General features: G+C 47.3%; 1 protein-coding gene across 11 annotated transcripts in view; it reads right to left on the reverse strand.

Annotated features, from left to right (window-relative positions):
• The window catches only part of PLCH2 (phospholipase C eta 2), a 108,355-nt gene that overhangs the window by 28,339 nt on the left and 53,144 nt on the right, over positions 1–26,872 (reverse strand). For 6 of the 11 annotated variants that reach the window (XR_005559703.1, XM_039367802.1, XM_039367803.1 and 3 more), the window contains 5 exons: positions 7,185–7,331; positions 6,413–6,656; positions 5,639–5,768; positions 3,055–3,225; positions 1,176–1,269 (listed from right to left, as the gene is read on the reverse strand). Coding sequence is in view for 9 of the 11 variants with exons in the window: in XM_039367802.1 (XP_039223736.1) it covers positions 1,176–1,269; positions 3,055–3,225; positions 5,639–5,768; positions 6,413–6,656; positions 7,185–7,331 (786 nt within the window). In the remaining 2 variants the exon portion in view is untranslated. Of the gene's footprint in view, positions 1–1,175; positions 1,270–3,054; positions 3,226–5,638; positions 5,769–6,412; positions 6,657–7,184; positions 7,332–8,043; positions 9,370–11,134; positions 12,903–22,008; positions 22,243–26,872 lie in introns of those variants that run through there. The other 5 variants (XR_005559704.1, XM_039367805.1, XM_039367810.1 and 2 more) reach the window with 5 other exon arrangements.

A 26,872-nucleotide genomic window follows, 5' to 3' on the forward strand; every position in this document is an offset into this window, starting at 1 on the left:
TCCTCTTGAAGGCTGAGAACAACCTCAGGAAGAAAGAGGATGAGAAGCTGGAGAAATATCAAGCCTGGGAACTGGAGACAACGTGGAAAATTAAGGCCAAAGTGGTCCCAATGATGGGAAGAGCACTCAGGGCTGGGACTCCTAATATGTACACCCTCCCCCAGAAGGGATGTTCCCTCCCCCTCATCCAAAAATACTAGGAGTTCAGCTTCATCCTTCAAGACCAAGAAGAGGTAGTGAACACATCTGCCCTAGCTGCAGCTCCCAAACTTAGTTCAGGGGCGGCCCTAGGCAATACGAGTTGCAGCAGTCTAGCCGAAGGGGGATTAAAGCAGAGGCGACAGAGATCAGAAAGCTAATTCGGAGAAGGACGGAGTTGAGAGCCGTGAATCTTCCCCCCAGCCCCTTTTTTAAAAAAAAAATACAAAGAATTTTATATCTGTTTTTTTCCCCTCCCAAGTCAAAGGGCTCTTGCTTCTCCATCCATCTCCATTTATCCCTGGTTCTCCTTCCCCAATTTCTTATCGGAATCAACGAGGCAGGCTCATTTTTCAAACCCGACTCTCACTTAATCCGCTGGCACAGAATCGATGCTGTTATGAAGGCGGCAACTCCGCAAAGCAACAGCTTCAGACAGTTGGGGAGGGGGGGTTCTGTCAGATTGGGGGTGGGGGTGGAACATGGGGAGCAAAGGTGTCTCCGAATCCTGGATGCTGGAGGTGCCTCGTCGCAATCTTCGCTCATCATAAAAGTAAATGAAAAAGCTGGTTGCAGCGGCTGTGGACGTCGGAGCGTTGCACGGCCTTATTGCGGCTGAGATACCCCAGGAGTTTCCATGAAAATCAAACTACTGTGCATCAATTACGTTTGGACCATTTGGATGCCCGTCAAAAGCAACTTTTGGAAAGCCACCCCAGAAAAAAAAAGGGGGGGGGAGAGATTAAAGGGGACGAGGGAGAGAAACAGCCCAGAAATAGCAAACGAGGATCGGACACCGTATTCGGCTTGAGCAAATGTCAAGTGCCCCGAGGGTTTGGCTAGGAAGGCAGCTCCAGAATTTGTGAGGCTGTAATTCTCAGGCACCACAGGACTGTCTAGATTTGGGTTGCGTGGACGACAACATCCCGCCTGCTCAAGGGGATGGGGCGCGTGGGTGAAATCCAGAGGGAGCTTACCGTCAATCCCCAGCGCTCCTTGCAGCCTGTTTTCCGGACAAGGTTCAAACTGATGGATAATTTCCAAGCAGTGCTCCTTGGTGACGTTGCTCATCTAAAGGAATAAAAGAAACCTGATGCAGACCAATTGGGGCACACAGGGACATTTTCTCCGGGGCTCTTGTAAGGTGGATTTTTTTTTTTCTCTTTTCCCAGCCACGTCCAGGGTTCATTTCTTCCCGTCGTGCAAAGAGAGACAATCAGCAAACCTTTGATGCAAGGGAGGGGCCTTTCCCTACAAGCTGCCAGCCGTTGGCAGGTCATTTTTGGTAAAATGCCAAGGGTGGGGCAGGATAACACCCCCCCCCATGCCATCCCAGGGAGTGTCCATATTGTGATGGCCACTTTCTCAAGTTCCATAGGAGGGATTCCCAACCTTGGCGACTTTAAGACCTGTGGACTTCAGCTGCCAGAATTCCCGAGCCAGGCAACCCTCCCTTCTCTTTCATTTGTCCTTCCTTGCTTCCTTCCTTCCTTCCTTCCTTCCTTCCTTCCTTCCTTCCTTCCTTCCTTCCTTCCTTCCCTTGTCTTTCATTTGTCCTTCCTTCCCTCCTTCCTTCCTTTCGCTTTCATTTTTCCTCCCTCCCTCCCCTTCCTTCTTTTATTTTTCTTTCTTTCCTTCCTTTCTTCTTCCCCCTCCCTCCCTTTCTCTACTTTCATTTTTTCCTTCCTTCCTTCCCTTCTTTGTCTTTCATTTTTCTTTCCTTCCCTTCTTTGTCTTTCATCCTTCCTTCCTTGTCTTTCATTTTTCCTTCCTTCCTTCCTTCCTTCCTTCCTTCCTTCCTTCCTTCCTTCCTTCCTTCCTTCCTTCCTTCCTTCCTTTCCTTTCTCATCTTTCATTTTTCCTTCCTCCTTCTCTCCCTCCCTCTCTCTTGGACACTCTCTGATCCCAATCAATTTGGGATGGCTCATAGCATACGCCCCTACCCCCCAAAAATTTCCAAATAGCAACATGCAACCCAGAGAAACCGATCCAGCCATCGCTTCACAAGCATATTGAAATGCAAGCCCTGGAATCTTTAGCTGACACCAGGCGCTGGGCCAGGATAAATGGATCTGGGGGAGGCTGGGCGCTCAGTCCACCGGAAAGCAGACAGTAAATCAATGTGGAAACACAGAACAGACATTATACTGGAGAGCTGTGAGACCTGTGCACAAGCCATTAACTGACAGGGCATGAATACCCTTCAGCCAGGTGTGCGCAGTGGCGGAATCCAGCAACTGAAGTAGAAAGGATGAATCATTTAACACAAAGGGGGAGGGAGAGGAAGCAGAAAAACCTATCTGGATCTTATGAGGTCATTCAGAACCCCGACATTTAATTCAGGGCAACCATTTGATCAGGATTTGCTTCAAATCACAACATCGCACGCCATCTCGAAATGATTTACCAGGCAAAGTTTATAAGCCGAGCGAAAGAAGAAAGGCAGCAAGGAGAAGAACAGGTACAGGTAGTCCTCAACGTACGGCTACAGCTCAGCCAAAATTTTCTGCCGCTAAGCGAGACACTGGTTAGGTGAATTTTGCTCCGTTTTACAAACTTTCTGGGCACCGTTCAAAGTTACAGCGGCCCTGACAAAGGGGACTTAGGACCAGATTTTCACACTTACGACCGTTGCAGCCTCCCCGTGGTCACGGGATCAAAATTCAGAGGCTGGTTCCTATTTATGACGGTTGCAGGGACCCCGGGATCCTGCAATCCCCTTTGGCGAGTGTTTGTCAAGCAAAGTCAAGGCCTGCCTTTGTTTTTGTGGGTCTGCAGGCCGCTAAAACCCAGGAAATGGGAGAGAGCCGAAGGAGGGCTGCGCGATGCCGGGAGGGGCGCAGGCTTCACGCCTACCTTTTGCTCGGTCTCCAGAAAGCGCTTGAGGTCCTCGGCATCTAGGAAGTCCTTGTGGTTGCTGTAGGTGAGCATGAGGAGGTACAGGTCGCGCCGGGTGGACATCACCTTGTAGAAAGCGCAGAATTCCTCAAAGTCCAGGGTGCCCTGGTTGTCATCCGTATCAGCCTCCTGTGGAAATAAGGGGAGGGGAGAGCAGATCATACCTAGAATGACAGAGTTGGACAGGAGCTTGGAGGAAATCCTACACCAGTTGTGCAATCGCTTCTTAAAAGCCTCCAGGGATGGAGCACCCACAACGTCTGGTGGCAAGCTGTTCCACTGGTTCATTGTTCTCGCTGTTAAGAAGTTTCTCCTTAGTTCCAGATTGCTTCTCTCCTTGGTTAGTTTCCATCCATGGCTTCTTGTCCTGCCTTCTTCAGGCGCTTTGGAAAATAAGTTGACCCCCCCCTCTTATTTGGGGCAGCCCCTCAAATATTGAAAGGCTGCTCTCTTGCCAGCTCTAGTCCTTCTCTTCACTAAACTTCACATGCACAATTCCAGCACAGGTGGAATTCCTCACTTCGCAGGAAAATGATGTTTCTTGGCTTGTCATTGAAGGTGAGAGAGAGGGAGGGAGGGAGGGAGGAAGGAAGGCGAGGGAGGGAGGGAGGAAGGAAGGCGGGAGGGAGGGAGGGAGGGAGGAAGGGAGAGGAAGGAAGGAAGGAAGGTGAAAGGGAGGGAGGGAGGAAGGTGAGGGAGGGAGGGAGAGGAAGGAAGGTGAAAGGGAGGGAGGGAGGGAAGGAGGGAGGGAGGGAGGGAGAGAGGAAGGAAGGAAGGAAGGAAGGAAGGAAGGAAGGAAGGAAGGAAGGAAGGAAGGAAGGAAGGAAAGAAGAAAGGAAGGGTCACACACACAAAAAAACCCTGGATTTTTTTTTTACACCTGTCCTGCTTCTACTATATTCCACCTGTATCAAATATGGTGTTCAGTGACTTGAGATGGCAGATCCTGCTGAAAACCTCATTTGATCACGCCATCTATTTTCTGTCCCTCTTAGTGCATTCTCCGACCAATTTACATGGAGCTTATTAGGACTTTGCTGGGAACATTTCAACTTGTGGGGAGAAATGGGAAATTTCAATAAAGATTCCCCCAGCTGCTGGCAGGGGAAGGTGTCAATTGATTGCCAAAGCTGGCATCCTGCCTGCCAATCACCCTCTAAGCGGGCTTTGATGTGTGATGATATCACGGCATGGATTAAACAGGCAAAACAATTTCTTTTTCTTTCAAAAACCCAGGAATGACACAACGATTTAACGAACCACAGGAAAATCAAGAGGTCCCTACTGCAGTGCGCCAATTTTATGTCAGAACTCAAGATAGATGGCAAATTAAGTTTTACAGGGGGGGGGGAGAAGCATGAAATTTCCTTGCCAGACATTTAAAAACTCGCTTTAACAAATTAATAGTGTTCCTTTGAAATAGTCTGGTACATCTTTAGCAATAATCGGCATATCTATTTCCCATTTAATTCTCTCTCTCTCCACTAGTGCAAAGGCACACCACTTTCTCTCGACAAATGGAAGTATTTCTTTTCTTAATCTTCCAACATTAAAGAGAGTATTATTTCTAACTTTCCAGGCTGCTGCTATCTCTTTATGGCGGGCATTTGCAGGGGCAGCTAATTGAGGCAGAGGAAAAAAGGAGGAATTTAAAAAAAAAAAAGGAGAGAGCTTATTAAAAAAAAGGGGGACTAACAATAGACACAAGTTCTCTTTTGCTGACTTTCACAGAAATGGCTTCAATTTTTTTTGACATTACTGCCTCTGGCTAAGTATGGGCCAGATTGATTGGGAGCAATTCTAAGAGATTTTAGAAGGGATTTTTCCCCCCCGTGTTGCATCAATGAGCTGGGCAAGATCTGTGAAAAACGAAGAGAGATTTTAGCCCTGGCAATTTTAAATAATAGATTTAAGTAGGGAAAGCGAAGATTGACTGACAGACCAGCATACGGGCTGCTCAGTCTGAGAATGTAAGTACAGCCCAACCACACAACTTGTCCCAAGGTGGGTTAGATCTCAGTTTAAAAGATTCTCAACAGCCTGGCAGGTTCAATCCTTTATGGGGTCCTGGGTGCTCTCTGAGCTGGGTGGTTTTCTTGCAGACGTCTCGTTACCAACCTAGGTAACACCATCAGTGCGAATGAAAGGCAAGAAAACTAATAAAGGAGAATATTTGTAGCTTAGGTGTGACATGAGGGGTCCTGGGTGCTCTCCGAGTTTGATTGTCGGCTTGGAGATGTTTCATTACCCAAACGAGGTAACATCGTCAGCTAGGGTTTTCTGCCTGAGCAGGGGGTTGGACTAGATGACCTCCAAGGTCCCTTCCAACTTTATTGTTGTTTTTGTTGTTGTTATTATTATAAGTTGGGTGAACAGCTGTGGCAGGGCCCGTTTGCAAGCCTGCCAAGCTGCCAACCCCAACATCTGGCGGTGAGCCCGAGGTGGGAGACGGCCAGAGCTGCAGGCCCCGAGGTCGGCTGTCCCTCCAAGCGCCTCCACCTGCCTTCATTAGACGCCGTGGTGCACGATGGGAGCCTCTTACCTTGAACATCTGTTTCACTTTCTGACGGGGGAGGTTGACGTTCAGCTTGTGCATCAGCTGGAGGACTTCGTTAATGCTCAGGCTGCCATCGCCGTTTTTATCCGCCTCGTCAAAGGTTTGCTTCAACCACCTTTAGCGGGAGTTAAGGAAAGGACAGCTCAGGGAGGAGGAGGAGGAGAAGGGGGGGGAGGAGGAGGAGGAGGAGGAGGAAGAGGAGGAGGAGGACGACGACTGTGGGGTCCTTGGTGCTCTCTGAGCTTGCTTGTTTTCTTGCAGACGTTTCATGACCCAATTAGGTAACATCATCAGTTCTAGAAGGAAGTGGGGTGTGTGGAGAAGAGGAGGAGGAGGAGGAGGAGGAGGAGGAGGAGGAGGAGGAAGAGTCAACAGAGGCAGAAAAATCAGCATATGCTATTATATACGAATGTGTAAAAGCAAAACGTTGTGGCTGGAGTGATTCTACCTTGTATTGTGCTAAAAAAAAAAAAAGTCGGAAGTCAGTGTCTTTTTTCTTCTTCTTCTTCTTTTCCCTTGTTCCTTACGTTATCTTTTCCCCTTTCTTTTTTCTTTTTTTTCAGATATGAAAGGACCTCTGGGCCCAAAGAGGAAGATAAGCAAAAAGGGCCTTCGCACGCACACACACACAAACACACACACACACACACACACACACACACACACACACACACCGATGGCATTAATAATAAAGTTGGAAGGGACCTTGGAGGTCATCTAGTCCTACGAGCCCTGCACCCCCTCAGCCCCAAAGGATACTGGTCTCGCGTCCTCTGCCTTTTGGAGAGGCTGTCTTCATCGCTTATCCCGGCGATGAGGTACTTGAGGCCGGTGATCCACATCCGCGCTTCCTCCCCGTTGGAGGACACCAAGTCCAGGGACTCCATGTGGTCCCCATAGTAGATGGTGAAGCAGCAGTTGGGGTCGAAGCTGCCGTCGGCGTAGCGCTGGAAGATCTCCGACCGCTTGCCTTCGCACACTTCCTGGATGGAATCTATGGAGACTGCGGGGGTGAGAGGGAGGAGGGAAGGGGAGAAAAATGGCAGAATTAGAATGCAGTGCTTCTTCGCCTTTTTTTAAAGAAGAGACTGGACGGCCCTTGGTCTGAAACGGGACGGTTTTTTCTGCCTGGGCAGGCTGAGGGACGGACTAGAAGACCTCCAAGGTCCCTTCCAGCTCCGTATTTTATTCCTCTGAGCAAAGGCAGATTCCTTTCACAGCAACTGTCGTGTTTCATTTAACAAATGCGGCCAGGAAGGTCGCAAAACGGGGGGAAATTCAACTTAACACCTGTCTTGCTTAGCAAGAGAAATCTGAGGGTCACTTGTGGTTGTAAGTCAAGGACTGCTTGTGCAGGAATTTAAAAATCAATGGTAGCCACGGAGTAACAACACGGAAGGGAGACTCTCTACTACCAGAAGCACCTGGTTGGCTACTGCCTAACACAAAACACCGGACGAGACGTGTCACATCATCATTCTGATCTGTGACGTTGTCGTCGCGGACCGGCCAACGAAAGCCTTTCACTTACTTTTCGCTTTTTCGTTCTTTCGCGAGGGCCTCCAGCGAATGCACGACTTGTGTTCGTCCAGGTAGTAGAATCGAACGAGGCCTTTGGAGCTGCCTCGGAGTTTGATCATCTGAGTGCCAGCTTGCATGGAGCTCATGCATTTTTCCACTAGGGGGAAGAGAGAGGAAGGAAGGAAAGAAGGAAGGAAGGAAGGAAGGGAGGGAGGGAGGGAGGGAGGGAGGGAGGGAGGGAGAGAGGGGTGAAGGAAGAAGGAAGGAAGGTAGAGAGAGAGAAAGGAAGGAAGGAGATAGGAAATGAGGGAGAAAGATAGAGAGGGGTGAAGGAAGAAGATAGGAAGGAAAGAAGGGAGGGAGGGAGAAAGAGAGAGAGAGAGAGAGAAAGAGAGAAAGAAAGAAAGAAAGAAAGAAAGAAAGAAAGAAAGAAAGAAAGAAAGAAAGAAAGAAAGAAAGAAAGAGAGAGAAAGAAAGAAAGGGAGACAAAACAAAACACAGATTTGTTAGGCTAAAGGGCGTGCGCATCGCGCTGCAAGCTCCATTTTCAGAGGTCAAGACAATGAAGCTTTTATGGGCAAATCACGGTGTGGGTTGAGAAAAATGCATTCCCACCTGCAAATCCCAGTGTGGAATTTTGCAGGCATTTATTTTAGCTGCGAGCTGCATCTCAAAACACAGACTGGTGTGAAAATCAATATATAACTGCATTCCAGGGAGGGGAAAAGATGCCAGATTTGCGAATGGGGTAAATCTGCTGGTCTGATGGATTTACTCCAGGCAGGGCCTGCTATTTATCCTTCATTACCTCGCAGTCTTTTGTCAATCTTAAGCCCAAATTGCAACACAATCTTATTACTCTTTATTACCTTAAGTTTCCGGTTGCGTTGACTCTTTTTCTTAGTTACTGCCTAGCAGCTGGATCTGAGCGATGTGTTCTCTTAAAATGGCACCGAATTCTGTTTTAATAGCCGGCGAGATCTATAGAGAATAGATCTCCATAGAACTTGTTGTATGGATTCTTCATGTGGAATCATAGAGACAGTGGGCTGGACGGGACCTTGGAGGTCTTCTAGTCTAACCCCCTTACCCAAGGCGGTGGACCTTATACCATCCCGGACAAACGGCCACCTTTAATTTCATTTAAGGTTTTAATTAAAAACTTTAATTATTCTTTCATTCCAAGGCTGCTAAACTCTCAGGAAAAAGGACTTCCTTTTTGTGCTTTTCGCTGGGAAACTGACAGCAGCTCCGAAGGACAAGTCCAACTGATCTTTGTGTCGTTTTTGGGTAAGAGGGCAAAGCGCCCTTTTAAAAGGGGAATAAAAATAAAACATTTGACATGCACCCTGGCGGAAAAAAAGTGACAGCACTGTTCTTTGATTTGGTTTTTATTTTATTCTGATCTGACAGGGGAAATTTGCAGGTCAGCTTGCATGATATGAAACTGCAGCAGAGCAACAGATGTGAGGGTCTGGCCGCCATACTTCAACTGTTGGGTGTTTTAAATAATCATGTTTCGCTTGGGGAAGTGATAAATAAAGATATTTAACCCCTTCCCCAATTACAGATCTACCTCTACGGTTTGAAATACCTCTTGTCGGGTGCCCCCCTCCCCAGAGGCAAGCAAAAGAGATTAAAATTATCCATCATGTCTCAAGTCAAACTTCTCCAAGTCAATATTAATTGAATTTTTCAGCTTCAGAGCTGACAGTCGATGCGTAATTCTTAAACTGAGACAGGGGGTATTCAAACAGACACACACACCCCAATTCTGACTGGGATGTTAATAGGATTTGCAGGTGTTCATCTCTAGATCGACAGCTGAACGGCGGCCTCGACAGTTTTAATATTTTTTGGGGGGGGGGGCTGAAAGATGAAACACGAGGGACTGATGCCCTTTGTTGCAGAAAAGGGCGCCTGGTGGCACCAAGGGATGCCTGCCAGAAAACCTCTTAAGTCAAACAGGCAAACAAAGCCGCTGTGTCTGTTCGTCCTCCGAACGCCGTGGACAAGGGAACATGTACCAGCTCCTGATGGGTGGAAGGGTTCAGATCTTCCTCAGCCATTTGGATTTTATTTGCCACCCAGGACCATTCCCAAAGTACTTGAGCAGTCTGAGCGCTAACCCTGCGGAGCGTTGCAGGAATCGGGTATGACTGATTTAGTGAAAAGAAGGAATAGGAGGAGACAGGATTGCAGTTTTCCAATATTTGAGGGGCTGCCACAAAGAAGAGGGGGGGGTCCACCTCTTCTCCAAAGCCCCCAAAAGGCAGGAGAAGAAGCAACGGATGGAAACTCATCAAGGAGAGAAGCAACTTGGAATTAAGGAGAAACTTCCTGACAGTCTGAACAATTAATCAGCGGAACAGCTGGCCACCAGACTCTGTGGGTGCTTCACCACGGGAGGTTTTTCAGAAGAAACTGGACAGCCATTGGCATTTATTTATTTATGAGACTTATATACCGCTTTAAGTGCAAGCACTCTCTAAGCGGTGTACACCAGTAAGCAATGTATATATATATATATATATATATATATATATTTACATTGCCCCCAACAATCTGGGTCCTCATTTTACCTACCCCGGAAGGATGGAAGGCTGAGTCAACCTTGAGCCGGTGAGATTTGAACCGCTCACCTGCTGAACACAGTCAGCTAAAGTGGCCTGCAGTACTGCACCCCTAACTGCATGAAATGGAATAGGGTCTCCTGCTAGAGCAGGGGGCTGGACTAGAAGACCTCCAGGGTCCCTTCCAACTCGGATGATGATGTCCTAATTGGAGAATCAGAGGATTATGTAACGCAAGTAAAACCTTCAAAGTCACAAGGTGACCCACTTATTGCGCAAGCGTCCACCTCTGCATTGAAGGAACAAGGCAGAAAGACCGGTTTATAGCGGCCACGACATTTAAAATAAACCGTAACATTTAAAATATGAGCATAACCCTAATTAAAAAAAAAAGCCATTATTTTTAAAATGCTAAGCAAGTGCCACAGAAAAGTCAAAACCTCAGCTAGGGGAAAAAAAAAAAAAAGCTGTCTCTAATGAGAATAACATTTTAACCAGTCAATTAAAACGAAGAAGCCACAAGGAAGGATTTGCAGAGATTCAGGGCCAACGTTTAAATTTACATTTTTACCAGCCATTTTTTAAAACAACTTGATAGGGCTCGGAACGTCAAAACGGAACTTTGCAAAGAAAATCAACTGCTTTTTTTCCCCTCCTTAATCAAGTTACAGATGAAATGAAATCCTTTAAAAAAAGGTGGGAATTTTTTTACTTTGGGAACGAAAAACGGAATAGGTATTTAGGGGCCAAATCTTTCCCAAAATACCCCACAAAACCAATATAGGAATCAAATGGACAGAGTGTCTGTGTCTGGCCGCGTTCAAATAAATTATAGCTAAATTATCAGTAAAGCTGTATTAAAAACAGTTCGGGGGACTCCCTTCTTGCTAACGGACACACCAACGCCTGATATATTTGTGTGTTCAGACGCACAGACTCTTAACTGCGATATTAAGATACACAACTAGCCAAAATTCTACAAGATATGTACTGTACGGACAATCAGTAGGCTAGTGAGAACCTCCACCTCCGTATATTTTATCCCCCTTTTAAAGCCATCCTAACTGGCCGTGGTTACTCCTTCTTGTGGCAGGGAGTTCCACCGGCGATCGGGCAACGTTTGATGAGCTGGCCAAGCCTGGCACAGCCTCTCTGCGAATGTCAATAGACAAACCTGTCATGATATCTTATCTTAGAAGACCTGATTGCAGGGGTCTCCAACCTTGGTCATTTTATGCCTTGTGGACGTCAACTCCCAGAATTCCTCAGCCAGCCATGCTGGCTGAGGAATTCTGGGAGTTGAAGTCCACAGGTTGTAAAGTTGCCAAGCTTGGAGACCCCCTTGTTCTGGAGGAAAGGGACTCTGGGGTCCCATCGCTGCTCTTACCAATTCCAAACATCTTCCATTTGGGCGCCGCCACAACGCTGCCCCCAACCCAGAAAAACTCTTCCACCAGGCGGGCAACCAAAAGTTTGCTTTGGAGCAGAGAAGGCAAGGATTGATCCATGCCAGAAGACTCCTGCCTTGGGTCCAAAGCTCCACAAGTCCCACGGATCTTCAGGAGCAAAACAGAACTGAGCCTTCTCCGACTCAACCTCTAATTGTCCTTTTTTCCTTTTTTGAACAAAAAAGAAGAACCGGACGCCATTCCAGCCAAGTTTGCTCGGGAGTTCATTCCTGTCCGTCTTGGAGGCGACGAGGCAAACCTGGATTAGTCCCCAGCCTACGGCTTTGAGGAATTAAAAAAGCAACCAGCCACAAAATTAAATATATATCTACATATATCTTCTTTTCTTTTTTCTTGCTTGCAGTGTCTCATCCTCCATTCTCCCCAGGAACTAGCCACAGTTGGAGAAAGGTGAGAAAGGGCAGCTCCATGGCTCTCGTCCTCCCATTTCTTCTCCTGCCTTATCTGGAGGGTTATTAGATGTGTTCTTTGTGAGTGACAGCTGTCTGTCCTCGACAGCGCTGGCTAGTGCTGGGGAGCGCCCATCCCCGCCACATCTGACTTGAAACCCTGATGAGCTTCCGATGCCAGTTTGCGGAGAAGTTGGGATGGGCAGTGCAGAAGGAAGCCCTCCGGCCTTGGCACGGCGGTGGCCACAGACGGTGATGGGCACCGCTTGGGATGCATCTGGGTTCCTGCTTAATCCCGCCTTTGATCCAGATCTTGTTTTTCTGCGTGTCCTGGAGAGGCTAGAGAGCCCAATTCACGTGTTCAGAACCAAGCCAAGCCTTCTTCCTGCCTTTCCTTTTCCAAAAGGGGCTGTTGTAGAAGTGCTTACCCGGAAAATTCGTCCAGTCCAGAGGAGGATGGGAGGAGAGGGAAAAAAAAGCTATCCCAAGCTCACCGCCAGCAATTCCTGTTCGCCTGCAGCTTAAATCTGGTTAATCCCCAAGCCATCGCTTGCTTCTGTTTTATCCGGTGGAGAGATTTAAAGGTTGTGTGTCTGTGTGTGTGTTTGTGCTCGTGTGTGCATTAGAGGCCCTGCCGCTGTAGGAAACTCAGACCGTTTTTATTTTATCTTATTTTGTTGTTTTCCCTGAGTGGGCTGCCTCTGTCGGACAAATCTCTGTCCCGCTTAAAAAAAAGACAACAGCGCTGTGGATTCTGACCCAAATTTTCTTTAAAAACAAGAGGCGAAGAAGGAAGTTCTTGCTCGCCCAATTCTGAGCAGGAGAAACAAAATTCTGTCCAAATTTAATAAATTTCCCAACAGGGTTCTAAACGTCCTTGCGCTGCGTGCCGAAGTACGGAGCGAGTTCTGGGGACGAGAGTCGCTCATGCTGTTGAAAGAATGAGGGAGGTGTTAATGAAACAGCTTTCCCGGTTTCCCGGAAAAACACACTTTCTGCAATCATATGCAAATAGTTCATCGGTGGATAGGACAAATTTAGGATGGGGGGTGTGTGTGTATGAAGGCATTCTGTGCAACAACACAGAGGAATTGGGATGCAAAAGAAACGGTCCTGTTTTTCTTTAAAAAAAAACTTTTTGGGGGGTTTATTTCTGCAGACGTTAAAACAAAAGTGAGCGATGGATTCAAAGTTAGGAATATCTGCTTCAAAAGGATGAGGGGGGACATGATAGCAGTCTTCCAGTATCTCAGGGGCTGCCCCAAAGAAGAGGGAGTCAAGCTATTCTCCAAAGCGCCTGAAGGCAGGACAAGAAGCGATGGATGGAAACTCACCAAGGAGAGAAGCAACCTGGAACTAAGGAGAAACTTCCCGACAGTCGGAAAAATTAACCAGTGGAACCGCCTGCCTCCAGAAGCGGTGAATGCTCCAACACTGGAAGTTTTTAAAAAGAGACTGGACGGCCACTTGTCTGAAATGGTATAGGGTTTCCTGCCTGAGCAGGGGGTTGGACTAGATGACCTCCAAGGTCCCTTCTAACTTTATCATTATTTTATCATTTTTATCATTTTTATTATTATTATTAAAAGGTAGAAGGATGAGAACGATGGCCACACTTGCTCACTAGTGAATGACTTTTAGGCATTTTTTTGGGGGGGGGGGGGAAAGATCCATCATAGAACAGAATATGACATGTGGGGTCCTTGGTGCTCTCTGAGCTTGCTTGTTTTCTTGCAGACGTTTCATTACCCAAACTAGGTTAACATCCTCAAATGCTAGCGAATAAGAAATCCTTCCGCGGATAGAGGAGAAAGCTCTGATGCTAGAAGGACAGAAGGAAGGAAAAGAAGAAGACAAACAATAGCAAGGTAAAGGGACTCCATTACAGTGCTGAGGAGGGCATTGTTCGAAGATCTGAAAGGTCAGGTTTGGGGTAGATCATCAGGGAGAAAAATCCATCTAGGTGCTTGCAAAGACTTGACAAGGACTTGGGGGGACATCGTCAATTGGTGCAAAGACCCAGCTCTTTCGTGCTTCGCTCTTTGTGGAAGGAATTCCGGCGCAGACTGGATAAGGAACATTTCGGCTTTATGAAAACAATGACCCCCCAGCTATTAACTTGCTTTAGCAAAGTTCTCTCCTGTTAGGTAAGTCTTCGGGGCATCTTACTTAATTGCTCCTGTTTAGAGAGAATTGCCCTGTCCTAGCCAAGTAGGTCAGATAACAGAAGAGGGACGGGGCGAGAGAAGACCGATAGAGTTACAGTTGTTAGATCACAGAAAGAAAGAAAGAAAAAATCAAAATAAAGAGTCAGGTTGGGTTTTCCAGCGGGCTTTCTGCAGTTCAGGAAACCAGTTTGTGCTCGTCTTCCAAAGGTAAACATTTGATAAGGATTTCCAATTAAGCCTCCGTGTAATTATCTGGCTTTGTCCTCAAGCTATCCAAAGGAGAAATCGGAAGAAGCACACAAGATGGCACCGACCGACCAAAGTCTATGGTGAGGAAGGGAAGGATTTATACTCCTTGCAGAAAAAGCTGGTCATTTGCATCCTTTGAGAGAGTCGTTGAGACCACTTGGAGTCTCGTCTCTCCCCTTGGGGGTCAGCTGAGTGGTGCAAATGGGTGTGGAGTCTTCTTGGCACCGCTGAAAGGACCGTGCTGTGGAGCTGTGCTTTCTGCAGGATGTTTTCTGCCCTGCGTCCCTCCACTCTTGAACTCTTGAAAAAGCACCTTTGGTTACCAACCACTGTTTAAACTCAGTTCCCGCTGAAAAAAAGAAGCCAAACCACCATCTACCTGTTTTAAAAAAAAAAAAAAGAGAGAGAGACGCCAAGCGAGCCGTTCTTCCCATCCCAGTTCTGCTCCTGCGCTTCTCCAAACGCCCATCCAGAAGAAATAAAAGCATTCCAGGGAGATTTCCTTAGGAGCATTTTCACATCCCTCTAAGGCAGTGGTTCTCAACCTTTTTAATGCCGTGACCCCCAACCGGTCGTAAGTCGAGGACTACTCAACCGGTCGTAAGTCGAGGACTACTCAACGGGTGCAGCACCGTTTGCAGAATGGGACTTTTGGCGGGCTCAGCAGGGCAGAGACAGCCTGGACAATTCCTATTGGCTCTTGAAAGCCAATAGAATTAGACTCTATTCAAGAGAATCTCTTCTATTGGCTTTCCAAAGCCAATAGAATAAAAGGGAGGAGCACAGCTAAGGAAAAGGGGGGAAAAAATGGCGGACTGCGTTGTTTGGCGACCCCCGTGAAATGGTCGTTCGACCCCAAATGGGGTCCCGACCCACAGATTGAGAACCACTGCTGTAAGGGAAAGAGATGTTTCTCGTTGGGTGTCATTCGCAGAGGCATCAAGCGCGAGAGAGATAAGTGACGTGCAACGCATCGCAATGCAACTTTCCCACGTGGGCAGAATAAAAGGCGAAGAGGAACCACAACTTCGGTTTGACACTTCTGGGGGAAGCGAGTTGTCACTTCGCAGGTGAAGCTCATGGGATCCAAGGATCCCTCCTTTCCACCCTGGGATCCAAATATTCTTCTTTCTTGGCTCTTCCACCTTCTTTTAAATCTGAGCTGCCGCTATTCCGATCTAATCTGGAAGTCTCTTCGCTTGGAGCTCCCACGGAAGAACCATCATACCTTAAAACAAAAAGCAAAAACCCTACCCTTATTTCTCTCTTTTTTTCCCCCATAATGAGAATCCAGCCTTTCGAGACGGCGTGTACTTGCGAGAGAAGCTTGGACCCGGGGGGGGGGGGTCAAGACAGGTAGATTAAAGTCCCATCAATCAAGAGATTCATCTGAGCAGGCACCTGGGGATTAAGTGGCAGGTTTCACGATTCCAGACATTAGGAACAAGTGACAGATTTAGGACTGGGGAAATCACTCATCTGGCCATTGGCTCAAAAGAAGCGGGAGAGCGAGGACGAAAAGATTCATTTTAATTTTTTTGAGGCTCCAGGTGGAGGGTGGCTTGAGTTGGCGACAGCTCGGAAATCCAGAAGATAGCTGGAAGGAGAGAGAGAGAGAGAGAAAGAGGAACGCTCCACAGAGCGAGATTTAAATAAAAGGGACAGGTAGGCCCAGGGGATGCAAAGCTCACACGTAGCAAAGATACAGATCATTTTTATACTCCTGGTCCACTGAGGTTGCACGACTGGGCAAAAAAAGCCAAGCCAACGTCAAGAAAATGGGAAGTAGTCTGTCCGGTTTTGGACAGGCTGGTTCACAAGGGAGAACGAGAAATGGGAGCAAGTTCAAAGCAGGACAACCCCAAGTCCTCTCTTTTTTTCTGAAGTAAAAGCTTCCGGCAAAAATCATAAAATAACAAAATCCAGAGTGTCATCGCAGCTGTGAGGGCAGGTTAGCGCCCTCATTCCCAATTTTTTATTTTTTAAAAAAGAGGGCAGGCTAGAAAGGAATAAGTTTAAAGCAAGTCTCCTTGGTTTTAGCATTATTTTTAATTATTTAAGTGCTGCCAGCTACCAAAGGGGGTCACGCATCCCCTGCACACGATTGGTAGGAACCAAATCAGGCATCATGCTACATCCCTCTCTGTGTGTGTGTTTGTGTGTGTGTGTGTGTGTATGATGTACCCAATGAAGTATATCAATCAGTTAGTCAGCCTTCAGGCATCATGCTACATCCCTCTCTGTGTGTGTGTTTGTGTGTGTGTGTATGATGTACTCAATGAAGTATATCAGTCAGTCAGTCAGTCAGTCAGTCAGTCCGTCCGTCCGTCCGTCCATCCATCCATCCATCCATCCATCCATCCATCCATCCATCCATCCATCCATCCATCTATCTATCTATCTATCTATCTATCTATCTATCTATCTATCTATCTATCTATCTATCTTCGTCTACCCATCTACCTACCAGCTTGGCTGGCTCAGGAATTCTGGGAGTTGAAGTCCACGAGTCATAAAAGAGCCAAGGTTGCCTACCCCTGGCCTAGGCCCTTTCAGACAAATGGTTGTCCAGCAATGAAGCACCCACAAGTTCTGGTGGCAAGACGTTCCACTGGCTAATGGATTAATTCACCTCCGTCGGTGCAAAACAATCTTCGAAACCAGCCCACCGCTCCGTGGGAACGCTCCAAAGAGTTGGACGAACTGTCCAGACTTTCCACACCGGTTGCAAGGAAGACTCAGAGGAGCTTCCAGCCGCGAGACGATTTCTGCTCGCTGATGGGACTCGGAAAAGCTGAAGAAGGGGGCGACGGGTTCTAACAGGGTCTGAAATCCGAGGGGACTCGGCTCCAGGCCTTTGAAAGGCAAAGAGCCGCTCCGTTGCGTCCATCCAATTAACGAAGTGAGGACTTTGAAGGGAGAGTTCCCACTTTGCCAAGGAGAGTGGAGCACTTGCTGCTTTTACAAAGAGCGTTCCCAGCCTTTCCTAGAGGTAATGAGGGCTCTCTTGATTTACACCGAGCGCTTGTCCGGTTCAGGAAGCCCAATTTACGCCATTCAAGGCTAGACAAAGGTCCCCCAGCAAAGCGTCTCACTCTAAATGTTCTACTTACTCCTTCCCACCCACCCCTTCTCCTCACGAAGGGCTAAAGGTCTGCTAATTAAACAGGGGAAAAACAACCCCATTCATTATTGCTTGAGCTGTCCTTCATTTCAAGTTGCATTTAAATGTCTAATTTTATTTTTAATTGTTTTGGGCCAGTGCTGCATTTTTTTCTATGGCAAACTGGTTAGAGTTCTGGGATCAAATTATTCTATTCTATTCTATTCTATTCTATTCTATTCTATTCTATTCTATTCTATTCTATTCTATTCTATTCTATTCTATTCTATTCCCATTCTATTCTATTCTATTCTATTCTATTCTATTCTATTCTATTCTATTCTATTCTACTCTATTCTACTCTACTCTACTCTATTCCCATTCCATTATTCCATTCCCTTCCATTCCATTCACGCCTAGCCAACATGGGCCTTTGTGTAATTTCCACCCCACAAGTTTTAACCCTGGCCTGGGGGCAGCCCCCCGCAATCTTGTCTTTCAATTAATTCTGCCCTCTCAAGGATTTCCTTCTAACTTCGAACCCCGGGACTTTGAAGCCATCCTGCCAGAGCTGGCTGACATTTCTAAAAAATAAATTAATTAATTAAAAAAACCCCATCAAAGCAACCTGCTGGATCTCCAGCCAATCGCTTGCTCAGACGAAGGAGACTGGGGGGGGGGGGGAATACCTGTCAAAGCAGGGCTCTCGGCCAATTTTCTGCTGAAATTCCCCCAGAAAGGACAAAACCCCGGAATTCTTTAATTTGCTGCCAATTCTAATTACTGTTCAGCGAAAAGAGCGACTGAAGAGGCCGGTGGAATGCAGTCTTCCCTCCCAGTTCTCTACTTTCCCTGCCTGCCCGCCCCAGGCCAGCATTAACAAAACCAAGGGATTGTGGGAGCTGTGCTTCAGCCACATCTGGAAAGCCAGAGGTTCCCGGAAAGCTAAGTTTTTGAACTCGGAACCTGTTGCCCACCTGATTTTTCTGACCCAGCTTCTTCTACGGAAGAACAGGAAGAGTTAATGCCACTTTATAATGCCCTGGTAAGGCCACAACTGGAATACTGCGCCCAGTTTTGATGGCCACGATATAAAAAAAGATGCTGAGAATCTGGAAAGCGTGCAGAGAAGAGCAACAAAGAGGATCAGGGGGCTGGAGGCTAAAACATATAAGGAAAGGCTGCTGGAATTGGGTATGTCTAGTTTAACGAAGAGAAGGACGAGGGGGGACAAGATAGCAGTATTCCAATATCTCAGGGGCTGCCATAAAGAAGAGGGAATCAAGCTATTTTCCAAAGCACCTGAAGGCAGGACAAGAAGCAACGGGTGGAAACTAATCAAGGAGAGAAGCAACCTAGAACTAAGGAGAAACTTCCTGACAGTAAGAACAATTAATCAGTGGAACAGCCTGCCTCCAGAAGCAGTAAATGCTCCAACACTGGAAGTTTTTAAGAAGAGACTGGACAGCCATTTGTCCGAAATGGTGTAGGGTTTCCTGCCTGAGCAGGGGGTTGGACTAGATGACCTCCAAGGTCCTTTCCAACTTTACTACTATTACTATTACTAATGATGTGATAGCAGCCTTGGAATATATAAGAGGCTGCCCCAAAGAAGAGGGGAGGGTCCACCTATTCTCCAAAGCCCCCGAAAGGCAGAACAAGAAGCAATGGATGGAAAGAGAGAATCAAGGAGAGAAGCAACCTAGAAATAAGGAGACACTTCCTGAAAGTGAGAACAATTAATCATTGGAACAGCCTGCCTCCAGAAGTTGTGGGTGTGCCATCACTGGAGGTTTTTAAGAAGAGATTGGACAACCATTTGTCTGACATGGTATGGGGCTTCCTGCCTGAGCAGGGGTTGGACTAGAAGACCTCCAAGGTCCCTTCCAATAACATTCTGTCACTGTGTTTGGTTAAATAAAGGGGGGGAGGTACACAATCAGCAATTAAAATAATATAAATACACAGACGCCATTCTCTACTTCTTTCCTTCTCTATCACTGTGTCTTTTCTTTAAGAGCATAGGACTGGAAGGGACCTGTGAGGTCTTCTAGATCAACCCCCCCCCCATTCTACTGTTTGTCCCATAGCCAGCTTTAAATCTCATCTATAAGCTGGTCTCAAAACCTTGGCTGCACAAAATAATTTTGCGAGGCAGGCTGGTGTTTTTAAAATTCTTGAGTCTAACTGGGCTGTGTGTGTGTGTGTGTGTGTGTGTGTGTGTGTGTGTGTGTGTGTGTAATAGTCATCTCAGGTGTGGCATAGAGAAAGAGGACATCCAGGGCTCTGGATAGACCTTTTTCCCAGTTCTATTTAGACGGGATGACGATTGAACCGCTAATCTTTGGCAACCCAAGTCCAAGGCCAACTCGGCTACAATCCTGCCCTAACAATTTAAAGAATGCCCGTTAGGTGGTTATTTGCAAGGGCTTAATGGGTTCAACAGCTTCTAATGGGCAGCTCGTAATTATTATCGTCACCGCTTGCTTCTATTTATAGCGCCTTTATTATAAATAATTCAGAATTCTTACTGAACTGCAAGTTGCAGAAAGAACACAATCCAAACAGAGGTCAATTCCGAAATTAATTTAAGGGAGCATCAGAGGCACGAGTTTTGGGGTGTTTTTTTTTCCTTCTTCTCTCTTTTAAATCACTGCGACGGCTTCCGATTCAAAACCGCTTTGTCAGCTGTGTGAAGTTGGTTGGTAAATAGGAGCTCAAGAGCTCCTCAACCTTCACGGGGTGCACCCAAAGACTGTTAAGCTTACTGTTTACTAAACAATCGTTTGATACTCCATATGACTTATTTTGTTACCGTTCTTAATCTGAGAAATTTTAACTGTAATATTTTGACAATTAAGACTTTATAACTTGCTCTCTCTCTCTCTCACACACACACACACACACACATGCACACAAACCTATGTGTTACTGCAAGGAGCAGCAAGAATGGAATGGTTAACCCCACTTAACCCCCTTAAACAAACTTTAAAAGGGGCTGCAGAGTTTGTGGGTTAAGCAAGCACAGCCTGAGGATCTGCCACCAGCAACTGCCCGACAGATTTGACGCACTACCAATCAAGCTGGCTGGCAAAGCTGGGTTGAATCCCAGCGCAACTCACCCCAAAATTTCTATGACGTAGAAAATCAGGCAAATACACTGTGTGGACTTGTCGATACACTGTGTGGACTCAGAAAAACAGGGCAAAAAGCCAGATATTCTATACTTTTGTCTGTCTGTCTGTCTGTCTGTCTGTCCGCCCATCTGCCTATCCATCCCTCTCTCTCTATCCATCCTTCCATCCATCTCTCTATCTTCCTATCTCTATCCATCCATCCATCCTTCCATCTATTCCAATAGATAATACTTATCTATTACCTTCCATCCGTCTATCTACCTACCGACCTATCTCTATCCATCCATCCATCCATCCATCCATCCATCTCTCTATCTACCTATCTCTATCCATCCATCCGTCTATGTACTTATCTATCTCCATCCATCCATCCATCCATCCATCCAATGCATGACTCTGGGTGGTTTACAAATAATAAGATATTTACTTCAAATTTCCCAAGCACAGAAAAGGCCCCCAAAGATTCTGCATGGTTAGTCCAGAATTACAGGTAGATACATAGACAGCTACGTTTGACAGAAAATGCACCCGTTCTGTTGGAAAGGTGGAAAATGACACAGAATAAAAATGCCAACTTAGGAAGGAGGGAGGGGGGGAAACAACTGTCATAGAAATGGGCTTTCAAGTCGCACCTCTTGCTGTAAAGCTTGCATAATACCCCATGGGGGGAAAGGGAAGAGAACACAGCCCTTGTTCTTATTTATATCTGTCTGCTGCTGGGAGGCCAGCGCTTCAAAGGCCAGGGCTCCCCAACGGGGGCCAAAGCATCGGATAACGGGCCTGCGGTTCACGCTTCTTTACAGATGCTCGCCCTTCTCAAAGGGGTCTCTAGAACAGGTGATCGCTCACCTAAGTTAAAGTTGTTTAGCACACAGACCAAAGCATGGGGTGGGGGGGAGAGTGACTCAAAACAAGATCAGGTAAATTTCTAGTCACGTGGCATCCTCAACTGTTGACTGCCAGGGAGGGAGGGAGGAAGGAAGGAAGGAAAAATAGGGAGGGAGGGATGAAAAAAGGGAAGGAGGGAGGGAGGGAAAAAGGAAGGAAGGAAGGAAGGAAAGAGATGGAGGATGGAGGAGAGGGAGGAAGGAAGGAAGGAAGCAAGGAAAGAAGGAAGGAAGAAAAGAGATGGAGGATAGAGGGGAGGAAGGAAGGAAGGAAGGAAGGAAGGAAGGAGATGGAGGATGGATGGATGGATGGAAGGAAGGAAGGAGGGAAGGAAGGAGGGAAGGAAGGAGGGAAGGAAGGAAGGAAAGCTCTCTTTCTCTCCCCCTCCCATAGATGCCTTTCAGGTTTTTGACACATTCCTTGTAGCTCAAGGGTGACCCACCATCCCCATTTTTACAAAACAGACAGAGCTACAATGACAAGGAAGGGGGGGTCCTTATACAAAGGGACCTTCTGCCTTGTTACCTGATTTTGCCTCCACGGGGAAGTTTCTGCGGGGGGGGGGGAGAGAAAAGGAGTTGGGCTTCCATACCATGGCAAACAACAAGCAACCACCCAAAACAATTAAAAAAAACCCCAACTTTTCTCCGGGGAAAGAGCTGCCCCCCCATCCCGAAACCCACCCACGTAAGCCCTCTCCCAGCTCCTTGCATAACAAAGACGCGTCTCCTTGGGACCCCGACTCGCTTCTTCTTTCCCAGCAACGGGTGATCGCGACAGCTCCATCCCTTAAGGAAAAGGTGGAAGGGGGGGGGCTTTCTGCAGGTGGGTGGGTGGGTGGGAGCGACCGTGCCTTACCTTGATCGGGGCTGAGGCACTGGGCGGTTTTCAAATCGTCCATAGTCCAAGAGGGGGGTCAAGGAGGAGGAAGAGGAGGAGGAGGAGTCGAGCCAAAGTCCCGGAGCCAGGAGTGAGAAGCATCACTCAAACGCCGTCGCTGCTGCTGCTGCTGCCGGCAGCATCTGGGAGGTGGTGTTCTGAGCCACGCCGAAGGAAGCATCTCGGCACAAAAGCCCAAACTTCCCGGGAGAGGCAGCGGCTTCCCTCCGGCCTCATCCTGCTCCACGGCCAGAATGACAGCTGAGCAGGTAGGAAGAGAAGGACGGGGCCGGAGAGAAGAGGAGCTCAAGAGACCAGGAGAGAGAGAGAGAGAGAGAGGGAGGGAGGGAGGGAGGGAGAGAGAGAGAGAGAGAGAGAGAGAGAGAAGGAGGGAGGGAGGGAGGAAGGGAGAGAGAGAGAGAAGGAGGGAGGGAGGGGGAGAGAGAGGGAGAGAGAGAGAGAGAGAGAGAGGGAGAAGAGGAGCTCAAGAGACCAGGAGAGAGAGAGAGGGAGGAAGGGAGGGAGGGGGAGAGAGAGAGAGAGAGAGAGAGAGAGAGAGAAGGAGGGAGGGAGGAAGGGAGAGAGAGAGAGAAGGAGGGAGGGAGAGGGAGGGAGGGAGAGAGAGAGAGGGAGGGAGGGATGACTTCTCCTCTCCCCCCCCCTTCTTTGATGTTCGGCCACCTGGGTTGATGGAGCATTAACCTTCGCTGGCTGCTGGCTGGTCTCCCCGGGAAGGAGGCAATTTGATCTCGAAGATCACGGAAGAGGCGACACAATCACAGGCACAACCATTTGAAGCCGCTCTTTCACACCTCCTCCGCAGGTGCTGATCGCCGCCACCCACCCCGTCCCCCAGGTCCCACCTTCGGTCACGTGTCTCGGCCTCGGTGTCTGAAGCCGTAAAGCGGGAAGGCTTGTGTCCCATAGTAGCGCTTTCCCAGAATAAATGGGAAATCTGCTTAATGCACGAGAGCCGCTGCTCTGAATTGGCTGAAAGTTGAGTCGTGACAACTGGGCCTGTGGTCTCGCTGGTTTGAGATGTTTCAACGCCCGTCCAAGCAACTTCTTCAAGTTAGTTAGGGGAACCTGAGTAGGCAGGTAAGTCTTCGGGCTCTCTCTTGCTCAGGGTGAAGATGGGCAGCCAAAAGTCTCCAACCAGCAAGAAAATCAGGCCATTTTGCCATGACTCAACTTCCGGGCAATTCGATCTGGGTGACGGAGAACCTTCATCGACATATTGCTCTAGGCCAGGGGTAGGCAACCTTGGCTCTTTTGTGACTCATGGACTTCAACTCCCAGAATTCCTCAGCCAGCCATGCTGAGAGGAAAGGGAGAGGTCTCCAAACTGAGCCATTCTGGCTCAGGAATTCTGGGAGTTGAAGTCCACCAGTCATAAAAGAGCCAAGGTTGCCTACCCATGCTCTAGAGTGACTTTCCTTCACCTGGGCATCCTCCATTTACAACAGAGTTGGAAAGGGACTGGGCAGGTCATCTAGTCCAACCCTGCCCCCTCCCTCCACCCAAGCAGGAGACCCTATACGATTTCTGACCTTCCAATGATGAAGCTACCACAACTTCTGAAGGCAACTCCTGTCCCACTGGTTGATTGTTCTCACGGTCAGAAAACGTCTCCTTATTTCCAGGTTGACTCTCTCCTTGATCAGTTTCCATCTGTTATTCCTTGTCAGGCCTTCAGGGGCTTTGGAAAAATAGGTTGACCCCCCCCTCCTGTCTGTGCCAGCCCCTCAGATACTGGAAGACTGCTATCATGTCCTCTCTCATCCTTCTCTTCATTAAACTAGACATACCCAATTCCAGCAACCGTTCTTCATATGTTTTAGCCTCCAGTCCCCTGATCCTCTTTGTTGCTCTTCTCTGCACTCTTTTTTCTAGAGTCTCAACATGATGAGTCTTCAATTCCCAGAGTTCTCTAGTAGACAAAAGTAGACCCACCCTCAGGAAACTGTCGGTTGGGAACTCAACCCAAATCTGTCCTCCAAAGCTCTGGAGCTGAGTGTGTGGAAAGCGGTGAATTTGCTAAGCGTGTTTGCATCCTACAAACCCCGGTCCCCATGTGGCACCTCTGCCGTGGTCTCCACAGCAACTCAGGGCTGCAAAAAAAAAAAAAAAATCTCACGTGCCAGAATCCTCAGGGATTTTCCCGTGTTTAAACAACTTGAGTGGTTGCGTATTTGACTGCTGCAACTTTCAAAGTCTTTCCCACAGTGTTATCCGTAAGCCCTGTTCCGGGCAAATGATGACATTCTCTGGCCTGTCAAGAAAGTCAGAAAGAAAGAAAGAAAGAAAGAAAGAAAGAAAGAAAGAAAGAAAGAAAGAAGGAAGGAAGGAAGGAAGGAAGGAAGGAAGGAAGGAAGGAAGGAAGGAAGGAAGGAAGGAAGGAAGGAAGGAAGGAAGGAAATGCAGAGGAAAAGAAGGTAGGAAATTGAAGAGTTTCAAACTGCGTGGAAACTCTCTCAAAATCCCAGAGGATGTTCCTCAAAAACGTCGCCTATATTAAATGTCTGAAGGCCCCCAAGAAGAGCCCAGTAAACGGTCTTCTTCTCTTTTATCGGGAGAATTAAAACCAAAATAGAAAAGCGGGCGAAATTGAATTGGGGATCTGTCGGAGAAATCCAGCAGTCACAGAGAGAGGGGTGGGGAGAGACTAGAAGACCTCCAAGGCCCTTTCCAACTCTGTTATTCTGAACACTAGTTGACCAGGCTGGCTGGGGAATTCTGGGAGTTGAAGTCCACAAGTCAAGTGCCCAAAAGTTGGAACAATGGATGCTGGTTGCAGAGAATCATGATTTAAAGATGCTGCAGTCCAGCCTTAAGGTTTTTATTTACGTATTTATTGTTAAATTTTAATGCTGCCCAGACTCCACTATAAGGAGACTCTGGGCCTCTCTAGATGAAGCTGAGCAGTTTCAGGTTCCCACATCGTATTCTGCTCCCGTTCTACCTCGCTTGCAAACCACACACTGAATAAATAAAGCAGCATCTGCATAGGCCAGGCTAAATAATTCCTCATTTGCTGGCTGTCCAAGAGGATGGGAAGAGGAATGAGAGAGAAAGAGAGAAGAAGATTATCTCTTTTCTGTGCCAGCGAGAGTGATTAAGGCCTCTCATCTGGATATCACATGCCACATTATATTATTAATTCATTTTTAAAATTCTGATCCCGTCAATGCTCTTTTTTGGGGGGGAAGAAAAAATGACAAAAAAAAACCCCACCACCATCAGAAAACAAAAGCAAAAGAGCTCTGCCACTGGAGGCTGAAATGCCATCAATTAATCTTCGTTTGCGTGCCTAATGACTGAGCAGTTGACAAAATGGAGGGGAAAATAAATCGTGTCAGCTGGAATGATATCCCGCTGGGCCCTTGAGAATTTTTAATTTCTAGCACCCCATTGTTAGGTAGTGTGATGTGGAGGAGGAGGACTGTGGGGTCCTTAGTGCTCTCTGAACGTGGTGGCTTTCTTGCAGACGTTTCATGACCCAACTAAGGAACAGCATCAGTGCTAGAAGGGAGTGGGGTACATGGAGAAGAAGAGGAGAGGGAGGAGGAGGAGAGGACTCCTGGTGGAGCAAGAAACTAACCAGATTCACACACCATGATAAGTGATTGTAAAAAAGAAAAGAAAAGAAAAGAAACTAAGTTTAACCCCAGCCTGAACACAGCGTTCAAACAATCTATGGTCTAAAACAGGGATTCTCAACCTTGGCGACTGGAACAGGACTGGACTTCAACTCCCAGAATTCCCCAGACAGCTTTGCTGGCTGGGGAATTCTGGGAGTTGAAGTCCTGGTGTGTTCCAGACAGCTTTGCTGGGATTTGAAATCCAGACAGGTTCCAGTTGCCAAGCTCTAGAGCCACTGCTTCAAGTCAACGTCGGCTCTTCAAACACGGATGCCAAAAGGGCAGGATGTGAATTTGCTTTTCCCAAATAGGTCACACCGTTCATGCTCAGCAGGGTAAGAGATTTATGCAAGAATTATGCAAGGTTTCTAACCAGATTTACGGAAAAGAAGCGGATGTGAAACAGGAAGAAAATCACCAGGATCAGCCCTGCCAAAGAACAGCAGACTATATCTTAGCTTCACACAACCCTTATAATTGCTTATGAAATTAGGCCTTCTCTGAATCCACCTATCATAAACCAACCCAAGAGATGGGCTTAGCAAAAGGGGAAGAAGAAGAAGAAGAAAAGAGGACGAGGCAAAGAGATAAGACCGGCCAATTTACCTTGCTGGGCGAAGGCAGCTGATAAATCTTCAACTCGCTTAATGAGGGACGTGAGAATCTAGACTTCCGTTGGGTTGTTATTTCAATATTAGTATTCTGGCAGTGCCTTATCATGACAAATATGCACCCAAGGTAGAAACAGCTCTGTGTGATTCCAATTAAATCACAGTTGTAAAACAAAAATGGAGAGAACAGAGACACTGGGGAACGCCTCCGGGTGTGGCTGAAACAAAAAAAAAAAAGATGCGGAGATTTTTGGAAAAAGTGCAGAGAAGAGCAACTAAGAGGATTAAAGGCCTGGAGACCAAAACGTACGAAGAAGGGTTGCAGGAATTGGGAATGGCCAGTCTAGAGAAAAGAAGGACTAGGGCAGGGGTCTTCCCTTGGATTCAACATAACTTGCAGGCTTCCTTTCCTGCCTCCAAAAGACATTTCTCTGTTTTCCTGCGAAAAGAGGATTGGGGAGGAAAAAAATCAGCTCTGCTTTCTATCCACAGCACGTATTGGATTTGTCCTGTTTATCCGAAATAATTGAATATTGAATACGTTTTTAAGCGTATTTTCCATTATGGGAAGAGAAATGACTTTTTTTTTGG

This window comes from Crotalus tigris, unplaced genomic scaffold (genome assembly GCF_016545835.1).
Source record: "Crotalus tigris isolate CLP2741 ecotype Arizona unplaced genomic scaffold, ASM1654583v1 scf7180000020588.15403103151:6194809, whole genome shotgun sequence".
NCBI lineage: Eukaryota > Metazoa > Chordata > Lepidosauria > Squamata > Viperidae > Crotalus > Crotalus tigris.